We start from the raw sequence: 11,582 nt of genomic DNA, 5'->3' as shown, positions 1-11,582 counted from the left end.
TCTTCGGGACAACAATATCAACGGTTTCATTGAACTTTTTCAACGAAAGACTAGGAACCGAGTTCCGCGCACCATTCGCTCAAAACAGAGTGAAATATTAACTAATTAACGAGTTCAAATTGGACTCACTTCCTGTGAAGTTGGGCTCAATTGATAGAATTGGCGCTCACGGGGCATATTTATTGATTAATTGGGTATAGACAATTCCAATCTTAGTTTTGGGGAATCGATAGGAGGTTCAAAGGCGGCAGATCGACTACAGTTGATGTTTTGGATGGGGTCAATATATTCATTAACCCGCTACTCAATCATCCTTCGAAACTCTCAAAGACGTACCGTATGTTAAATGGAATCCTCTCCACTGCAGAACAAATTAAACTACCGCATATAGATCTCTAGCACTGACTAAATATGAGAGTACTTTTGACATCAAATCAATTAAAAAGGAACTACAAAGTGTTCTGATGTGCATATTTCTGTGAGAAGTTGAGCTCTTAAAAAGGGTAGAAATTACTCTTGAAGAGGCATAGTCAGGTCCGTCCTATCTGCAATCCAAGACAACGACGATTAACAAGCGTTTAATATATATTAGGCAGACATTTTATTCTTCAGATGGGAATAAATATATAATAATATTATAAAACAGAGCAGTTACATACAGTTTATATGTATGTACACAGCCAGCCAGCAACTTGGTCTTCTTTTACACGTGAAAACATAGAAGTGATTATACATCCCGTGAAATATAATACTTCTATGATGAAAATAAGAGCGAAAAGTAACCGATTAAAAGACAGTCGAACGAACCCTCGGAACCCATTAGATATTAGTCAGTTACATACAATCAATCCATTGATATGTAATAGAAGGCTATTATTTTCTTTTGCTGAATCATTCATAACTTACAGATAAAAAATGCCGCCCAAATATAAATATAACAGTATAAACAAAGCCTCATTGATGACACCCACATACCTCAAAACGGGTGGATAAATAAATAAAACATTGACTATTAGTATTACAGCTCTGATACCAGATAAAATTTAAGATGATGATGCTGTTAAGGGGAACCTAAAGGGCTTTGACGACAATGAACACTGGACTCGATCTTAGAAGGGTATGAACTATATTCATTCAATGAACATCTTTGAATTTGACAGTTAAATCCACGGTTATCTATAAAACCAGTACTGGATGTTCAGTCCAGAACAGAAAATCCAAAATCTCAGTTATAACCGGCATTTACACAGGATTCACGATCAATTATACCTTAATGCTCTTTATAAATCTTCATTACAAAACTGATTGCACTTGTGTTTATCTCAGTTACTGGTTGTCATTATTATACACTTATATATCGACCCTAATCAAAAATAGTCTACATCATTATCATTTACACTCAACACAAAAATCATCATTTATAATAATAATCTTATTATTACTATATATATTAATATAATAATACAGAGACAGAGTATAAATGCACTGATGATGGTTTGATGTGCATCTCTTAATCGGGGTCCACTCGCTTAGTCTGGACTTGTAGAGAGAATAAAGACCAGGCTGAGCTAAGCCCAATTTGCAGGGTTCATAGCAGTAAGCACTTTAGTCAGGCAAAAGTGACACTTTTCTATCATTGCACATCATAACATAAATCATCCAAAAAACACAATCAAAAGTCGAAATTAAGCACTTTATAAGCACTTCTTGAAATTGTTGCGTGAAGTAAGTATTTTTCGAGGGCCTCATTAAATTCTTTTCAAAAGCAGTGCTTTATTGAGTACTTTGGAAACTGGCTATGAACCCTGATTTTGGTTATAGTCAATCTAACAATCTACCAGTCTACAACTGTGCAATTTAGACCCAACATCAGACTGTTACAGAGATATGAGAAACACACATCTCTCTCCCTCTCACTTACAGCTGTCATCATCAAATCATTATCAATATCGATGAAACGCTATTCCAATCCGTATTATGCATCTAATCTCGAAAAAAGATCAAATCTTAAAAAAATTTGAAAGGCAATTATGTTATAAAACTCGATGGTGGTACCGGGACCTATATCTTCACAGGTCTCAACAGAAAGAGTTTTTTTATTAGATTTTTATAATGATCGTTCCCATGACAAATTTCATCGTATTCATTGAAGTTGACGTTGGCGACAAATTGTTGCAGGAGGGATTCAAATGTCTGTTGCGACCAGACAGGTCACACATATATATATATACCCACTAGTCACATGAACCAGTTTCTGTGATTAATCATTATTACTTCAGTTCACAAAGGATCATTAACATAATCAGTAATAATTAGGAGATGAATGAGTCGATGGTGTAGGGGTCAACTCTTCAGATTCTATAAATAGACAACTAAAACCTTCATTGTCATTTTCAAGCGACTACAAACACCTGCATACCCAGGGAACCAAGCCAGTTCTATAGCCAGAGGGAGCTTCATATTTTCTGACCCTATTATTTCCATCTGATCAACTCTTTTTAAGTCTGTTTTTCCAATGAAAAGGCAGTCATCTTCGAAAGAAACAAAAACCAAACATTTTTGAACCAGTTTTGTGATTAGAATACAAATTTGTTAAGGAGAGGAGACCAATTCTGCGTCGAGAATCCATAGTACGGCCCGTGTTCCCCACCCCCATGAATTGTGAGAAGCATTTCAAATACATCTATTTTCATTTGCAAGGGGAAACGCTGCTAATTCCATGATGAGATAAGCGTTAGTTTAAGGGTAGCCCTATAGGTGCAATATTGGAAAGCAGGTTATTCTTCATAGGGAATATACATAAACTATAAATGACCGATTCGTCCAGCGAGGAAGAGAATAAACTGTAGGACTTGTTTATATCACTGAAGACGAGCTACCGTTAAAAATGCAATATTTACATTTAACACACATTTAAACAAACTACGTCATCTGAGCAATTCAATCATCGAATAATTAATAGAAAATAAAGGCAACGAACAAACAAAACTCAAAACCTATCAATCGCTTATATCAAATACAAGGCCTTGATAATAATCTTGTCATTATTGTTTATCACAATATCTATCCGTATCATAAACATCTACTACTATTCATTGAAAGCCATTATTTTGAGTTCTGACGTTCCTCGCAAAATGGCAAAATCAGCGCGATTCAACAGATATCTTCATCGCCATAGCGATGTACAGGAAGTACCGCAACCTTCGCTATTCGTACGGCAGATTCACGAAACAAATTAAAAGCGTTCGTAAGAAACTGAAACACGAGTTCATCGGAGTGAAGCGCCGCGCCGGGTCCCGCGAAGAGTTCGCCGCAACGCGTAGAAAATTCACTAGATGAGCATTTACGAGTATTGACATTCACGTTAACCAGAAATTAAAACAAACACTACAGAGCTCTATCAGCTCGTATGGTTGCCATGGATATTATAAGTTAAAACATTGTCGTACGATTCGTAGTAAAAATTAACGCCGTAATTTCAACAATTTCTCAGGAAAAAAAAACCCCGACTGATAATAATGACACTAGATGACACTTCGTTGAATGATTACAATGACTAGCAGTAGTTGTAATAATATATATTTATCTCTGCAGTGAATCAAGCGATGCTATAGGATTAAGGGGTTAATATGATATGAAATGGAAGTGATAACACTTGAAGCCGGCGACGATATTCTTCAATATTCTTCTTCTACGCGATCATTTCATGAATCAAAACGAATGTTTAGGTGTCTTCGCGGCCTGTTCTCCTCGAGACGGTTACATACCAAACTTCCATGGAAGAAATACAAAGCATTTTCAATGCTTGACAGTTAAAATGCACCATATGAAACTGGCTTTCTACTTTTTTTATCCTTTAAAAACGAAGTTCTGTCGCCGGTATTCATCGAACGATACGCGATGATACGAGAGATAGTCGACGATGACGGACCGGTCCGTACCGGTCCGTCCGCTCAAACTCCATACTACGCGCGTCGCTAGACAACTAAAGCAACAATGCTAGGCATTATCGCTCTCGGCAACGTGTACCTTTAATTTAAGCCCAGTCAGCGATAGATGTCAAAATACACATGGATGAAGCGTTCCAAATAATAAACATCGTTATCAATGATTTCCGTCTTCTATGTAGGTGGCAGCACTCGACGAGACGATCGGTATAGTGGTTGTATTAATAATAACTTCATCGCGACAAATATAAAATCCTAAAGTTTTTTTTGTTTTTAAAGCCGTCGTAATCGACGCACACTACATAACAACGCAACATTTACACTTCTTCTTTTCCTTCAGTTTCACGTGTTCGACGTGGAGACTGTTACCGGGACCTTTGGTAACGACGCCGACCTCGCCCTCGACCGGTTCGCCGCTATCGTTCAGCTTGATATCCACCGGTCGTACAGCCTCGTTCTGATTGGCGTCAGTCGGCGACGCGGCCACCGCCGAGATGTTCGCCGGCGTGATCGCGCCTTCAGCCTCGACGTCGCTCGTTGATTTCTCCGGATCGTCGATGATCACTTGCGTACGAGAAATCGTCGACCGGCGCAACAACTCCTCGGCCTCGCGACTCAATTCGCCATCGGGTTGGAACGGATTATCACGGCTCTCCAAACTATAAATAGAAAAAAAAACAACATGAATATATAATACATCACGGCCACAGATTTTTTTCCAGTATCCAGACAAGAACAAGAATTTGAACTGTGCAGAAAACCCGTTATCGCTGCTTTACAGCTATATTTCCATTTGTAATTCAGCCGTGTAATATGCATTAGAGATTATACAACGGCCAATCCAAGTTTTCTTGCAGGCACACACGTGCTAGCGTGGCACGGTTTCGTGCCTTAGCTTAGTCTAGCGATGTCATCAGGTTGGAATCCCTGTCGAGGGAGAATGTGACTGACATGCACGTTATATTCCATGATCTGCTAAGAATCCGATCAATTTACACAATACACAAATAGACGGAAACTGTTTAGTTTTAAGTCGAGTCTCAATGAATTTCTGCAACTTTTCCCTGATTTTTAGCTTTTTTTATACAGAATTCCCGACTATTTCCTGACTTTCCCTGATTTCCAGGTGAGTGGCGCCACCCTGAATTAAGAAAATCATCTACACTTTGTAACATAATCAATAATTATCGATTGAAATCAAACTCCTAACAGCTGTGTTGAGCTTATAGCTGCGTTTATACTATCCATAGTTAGTATGTTCAATCAATTTAGCCCAGTACCTGGGACGACGGACCAATTGAGAACAGACCAAACCAGAGCTGTGCATTCATATCACAAGCAACACTGTGATTAGTATCTGTTCACACAAGTGAAAAGTATCTGGATCAGTATTTTTGATCAGTATAAATAAATTCCTTTTAGAATTGAACGAAGAGATTTGAAATGGAAGTTTCTAAAAATTGGAACGCACTTCAGTCGAGAACATTCTAAAATAAAATAATGAAGTGTAAAAGCATTAATCTATATCATAACTAATAAATGCATGTATTTTAATGAAGAAGCGCTAACTATTGACAACATAGCAGAAGTGCTCAACCCCAATCCCAAACTCTGCTGATTTATGAGATGCCAGTAGAAGCTTAAGGCAGGTTTCAATTTAGTCTCCACTGATTCTGGAATTCCTTCTTCTGGCAACATTTTTAAACTAAAATATGCTCTACCTATTCAGGAATAGCATAATCCGCAACCTGATAGAAATCTAGTAGAGAGTTTGCAATCCTGATTCGCAATTCCTAAACCATCCTTAGTTGTAGAACCAAACAGTAATGTACATCTATTTCAGTCAAACCTGTAAAAATGGACTTCCGAAAATAACCATAACTACTTGTATTTTCATACCTAGGCTGTGTAGTACGTTTTATGCCATCCATGGTCGGATACCACTTAACAATAGGAGGGTTTATATAATATTATATGTACACAGAATAAATAACTAAGTCAATATCGAAGACCTCGGAATGTCTTAATTGAGATGCAGATAAGAATGAGTTAATGGTTTAGCACGAAATGGAATGTCGAACAACTGGCAAGAAGCCACAACAAGCTATAGGCTCTGTGATCGCTCCTGTGCGCAGAGAGTTGTATAAATATGCTACACCCACACTGGCGCAGTGGCGCATAAACCTAGAAACCTATTACGCCATAATTTCATAGAGCTAGTCTCCGAATACTGCTGCCACAGTAGAAGGTGTTGCCATCAGTCACAATCAATTGCGAGCAATTTGTATGAAGAACACGCTAACTGTTTGTCCTTAGGATGATATGTAACGCACAAAACCTCTTCTATTGACACGACGAGCAATTATCGAGTACTAAATATAACATTACAAGTAATTAAGGAGGCAAAACATGAGATAATCATGATATGATTTACAAAGCATTTCTAAACCTGCGATCACGCAGAGATGATTTCGCCTGGGTCAAACTGGCCCTAACCAGACCCAAGTCATATTTTTGTCTGCTTAAATGAGAGAACACGTCCACACATAAATAACTCACTATTCACTACAACGCTATCAAAATGGTGCTGCAGCTAGCGAGGTGAGTCACTTCCAAAACCACATAGTATTCAATTTGGTTTGCTTGAATTTGGCACAGGTCTGCCCGACTTCTGATTGTGCCAAATTTAGCCCACCTCAAAAAGGCACATTATTTGCCCCGCGTCAAAAAACGATTGCGATTGCGGCTGAAGTATTTGTGATAGATGTACGTGGCTTTACAGAGATTATTGAGATGTAAATAGATCTAGACACTGCTGTAACCAAGGAGAGACCCAACCACGACGGATCAATAAGATTGACTCCGTGACTGTCGATGATTCGGTCATAAATGTCACTAGGTGGTTAAAATGATTATGTAATATTGTCGGATACACGGCTAGACGACGCTGACTGACGGTTAGTTTATATCCATCCAGCGGATAACGTAAAAACCAATTATATCCGAGATTCATTCATTCAATCATTAATGATATAGAAGTGGATGACTATGATGAGGTATTTCTCGTCACTCGGCGGCTTGTACTACTATCCTAGATATTATTGATTCAGTATTTATTTCCAGGCAATGAATACATATTTATTGAGACAGATGCAGCCTGGGCCTGTTATGAACAAACCGGTGTCTGTGAAATACGATTATATAACATTTATACCAGTAGTAAAATAAAACTACAATCGAACTTGTTTAAGTCACATTCATTGGAATCATTCAAATGGTGATTTACTTTTACAGTATATTGAATTGGAAATGGAAATCTAGATTTTAAGATGACTAATGTATTAAAGTAGTGTATGTAGTGAGTTATCCGTCTATAGACAAATTCAGGAAAATTTATTCATTGCAAAAACTCTCAACTCATTGATGCGTCCTATAAAATCCACACGTACTTTAACCTAATTCTTACACAGCTAACTCTTTCGGTGGAGATATGTCAATTCAACTACTCTGAATATTCAAAAATAGAGTAAGTATTCAAGATATGTTTGACTTTGAAAATAAACAATTTCAAGGTCTTTCTGTTCATTATGCTAATGCGACAAGTCCCGAGTCAAACTCAGACGGTTAAAATCGTTTTGGATTCAAATATTCAAAATCAAACTCATTAACATTCCCGGTACATTAGCACTAGGTGATTCACATGGAAATCCTCACAGAAACAAAGACTTTTTTACCATCCGTGACAAGTTAACAGCCTCACAGAGGGATCAAGCTACAGAATTTTATCAGGCAATCATCAATAAATGCACCATTTAACTCGTATTATCTATTCAAGACACATTTACAGCGTTTGGAAGGTTATTAAGCATCCTGACCTGATTTTAAAACAGTAGGGACGAATTCGATTCAAGCTTTTAGAAATAGTAAATAGCCAGCTTTGTGTAATCAGTATTATCAACTGTTTGATACAACAATAGCAGATCTGTGAAAAATGATTGAAATAAACCCTGGATATCTAGGATAGCTGCGGTTCAGATGTATTCATTTTTGAAATGAACATTCAGCTTTACTGCAATGGAACTGTTCAGGAAGTCCAGAAACATTCCAACAAAATTACTTATTTTTCATTATGAACTCCTTACAATCGATATTTAAATATTTGGTGGCTTCAATCTCGGTTTCTGGGACAATAATGATAGGAAGAATTTTTCTAGTTCCACATGAGGTCAAGGAAAATAAGTCTTTAACCACTGAATACTTTTCTGTACAGACATGACTCATTTATTGATGATTAAGTGAGATGAGTATGTCAGAGTCAACTACTCGAGATTTCTCTGACCTTTAAGTCAGGGAAATGACCTAAGTCAGATACAAGCAGAAAATGCATAAGGTGTGCACAGAGACGTAGATAATGGCTGTCTCTCAGTTGACAGTTGCACATTACCCGGTATCTATTTCTCAACCGCTATCCAACCGACTGAGAAATGGTAGACTGTTTCAGGTTCTATATCATATATTCATAAAGGCAATGTCTTCAACAAAAATCAATAATCTAATCCAATCTACTATTCCTAACCCACACAGTGCAAATAACATTTTTATCAATCAATCGGTCATCAACACTCCAATGTAGGTTTTTTATAGTTCGTGATGTAGGCCTGTGGTGAATAGACTACAACATTTTAGCAATAAACCCGCAAAATTGTTTCCTAAAAAACGAAATACATCGATAAGCTAGTTGCACATCATTATACAACAGCTCGTAGGGGTAATGTTCTACTGTGTAGCTCTGACTTGCTTCTCCCGACCGTCCGAGACCCGCCGAGTGAGAGCTTGTCAAAAATGACGTATCAGAGATGCGGCCTATTTCACTAATTGCCCAGCGATGTATGGACTATATATACGCAAAAATAACATCTACTAAATTCACGCATTATTTGGCTAATTTCCCGTAGACTTAATCGATAGCACATGTCGAACATGATCGTGTAAAACGACATTACATACCGGGCTCGAAATTGAACTTGCTCAGTCTCCGCCATCTTGCCAGTGGATTACACGGTGTAGTTACCGTGTCTGTGCATAGATGGCGCCACGTAACGATGCGTTGAAATACTAGCGGCCCGCCACCGCTGCCGGAGTAAATCCCACCCGGCTGCATTCAACATTATTAAAACTTGCCGGCGAGGAATCGATAGCGGGTGATATTAGATAGATGGTCGCATATTATTGCATGAATCGAGAATATATATCGAAACCGCTATTTTAGAATTGCGATCCGGCGCCGGCATTTTGGTGGTGCTTAGTGGTCACACCGACCGTACCTGGATGTTCTCCTTAGTCTAGTTACAACAATACTCGGAGGCGTATGAGGAGATCTGTCGAAACTAGAAGAAGTCGGAGTAACATCAGTTGGCGATTGATCTGTGCCGGTTTCATTTGCCATCACTCTCTGCTTATCACAATCTGAAATGAAAGAACCCACTCAACTGATAGATCAAAAATTGCACACATGGGATTGGCATCTCGGGATGGGGATTCATTTACGTCAATATATGAAATCGATGTTACTATTTCAAAACTGTACAACCATATAAGCGATCGCCAATGCCCTAGATCTGGTACACCCACATAGAACATGTTCTCGCGGTGTAGCACCATCAATACGGTGGTTCTGACGGTCGGAACGATCGATCCTTCCTGTGTATAGCGATGGCGGCCCAGCTACGTAATTGCAGCAAACACCGCCAGTATTGGGAACCGAGAATCGGTGTCTATTTTCGCACTCTCTATCGTCAAATTATCCCGGGGTATCCCGGCGCTAAATTGACGAAAGAAAACATCGAAAAAGGCACCTAATTGAATACAATTACCAAAACATATTACCCTTCATTAAATATTCAACGCAATTCCCCGAGCAATCTCACCATGTAAGTTACATTATCTATGTACGATCAACTGACAACAAATTCTTCAACAAAAGAGATGGATAAATTAACGATTATCTTTGACGATTAATACAAAGGGATACGTCGAATTAACCATTGCATTTCACGATAACGTCTACATTAAACGGTACCTGCTCTGAAATTCACACTAGTGACCATAAATGTGGCCTTATTTGCGCACGAAAACACTTGATGATGTTGATATCAGATCCACGAATCAGCCATAATGGCATGTCGCCACTGATCACAAATTTACTGTTCCAAATGATTCTATATCAAACATATACCATATTGCGGACGCTACGTTAGTTTGGTGGTGTTTTTATGTAGCTGTCACCATTGTCCAGTTCGATGTTGTATCGCACATATGTACACATAAACCATTCAATCTGGATTGGGTATTATCGATCGCATACGAGGAAGATGTACGGACGAAGCGAGCTACACTCTTTTCTCACTTCTCATCGCATCGCTGCATTTCTCGTCCTCGAGTAGCTACTAGTTTGACTTGGTTCTACTCCTAGCAAGAGATATGCCGCCGATGATGTCGAAGGAGACGAACGCGCTGCTGCAATCTTCGATGAAATACAGATGTTTGAGTGATGCTTTAAAACGAGTTGTCACAATTTTATCGTTTCAAATAATATTAAAGTAAACATTTTCAAGGTAGCATCCATCATTGCTGTCAGAAAATCGAACTATCGAACAAATTTATTTCATTCATAGTTTGTTCAGCGCTTAAGGAATGAAATCTAGAGAGGGGTTTATAAGTCGCTCGGGGTGAAATTTTAACCGCACAGATATGGACTGATTTTGAATCAAATTATAGTAAATTCGTGGATTGTTTTTATTGCAGAAAACCGGCTCGATTTGAAATCATATTTGACGGAAATAAATCTTAAGTTTCTTTAAGACAATTGACCTTGGAACGGTACGTAAGCTATTACGTAAACAGGAAGTGAAATGTGTTACTCCAGTTAATCATAGCTTTCAGCACCTGTGCGCTTTGTTACCTGTTGTTACACTGTTTCAACAGATAAAAACGATCACAATACCATAAGTGCTATATAATATCATAGCTAATACATAGAACTGTATTTTCTTTCTTCCTATTTCATTACAATCTAATCATCCCTCCAAGAGGGTTTTCATAACATTATGATCGAATAAAAACATCAATGTAACCTCAAAACCGCAGACGTGCTATGTATACTCACCTACGCATTTGAATTACAATTATTTTCGTTACGTTGCACACACATAAATATGCTAATCCACAACAGTTCCTTGTCTGGTAATGGCGGGTGTGGTTTTGTCTAATGAAAATGGTCGTCTGGACAGTTCTAAAACGAAAATAAACACAGATTTATGCGGCGTAAAATGAATTCCTATAGTTATAATAGCGAAGTAGATCGTGTACCTGGCCGTGTAGTGCTGGTATATTTATAAAGTAGAAAACCTGTTACACATTACTGAGAGGGGTAATAATGTGTAAATGTATGTATACGTACCAAAGTGCGATCTATATCGAAATAAAGCCTCCAGCACGGTCTATTACGTAATTGAATCTTAAAAATCAAACGTTTTGACATATCTAAAAAATTGTCTCCACGCGGATTGTTCATAGTAAATAGTGAAGAGAATTTAACACGCGTTGTATTCACGCGCGCAAAAATACACGTTTTTA

The 11,582-nt window shown here is 38.2% G+C and overlaps 1 protein-coding gene across 1 annotated transcript; it reads right to left on the bottom strand.

The window, feature by feature from the left end:
* Positions 1-595: 595 nt before the first annotated feature.
* Positions 596-11,292, bottom strand: LOC141899277 (uncharacterized). The gene is made up of 3 exons (XM_074785476.1): positions 11,113-11,292; positions 9,272-9,413; positions 596-4,606 (listed from the first exon to the last, which is right to left on the bottom strand). Exons 2-3 carry the CDS (start codon positions 9,391-9,393, stop codon positions 4,246-4,248), a joined length of 483 nt encoding a protein of 160 aa, XP_074641577.1. The 5' UTR covers positions 9,394-9,413; positions 11,113-11,292; the 3' UTR covers positions 596-4,245.
* Positions 11,293-11,582: the final 290 nt, after the last annotated feature.

The sequence above is a fragment of the Tubulanus polymorphus genome, chromosome 2 (assembly GCF_964204645.1).
Source record: "Tubulanus polymorphus chromosome 2, tnTubPoly1.2, whole genome shotgun sequence".
NCBI lineage: Eukaryota > Metazoa > Nemertea > Palaeonemertea > Tubulaniformes > Tubulanidae > Tubulanus > Tubulanus polymorphus.
The sequence above is the reverse complement of the archived record's forward strand: the minus strand, read 5'-3'. Positions and strand labels throughout refer to the sequence as shown.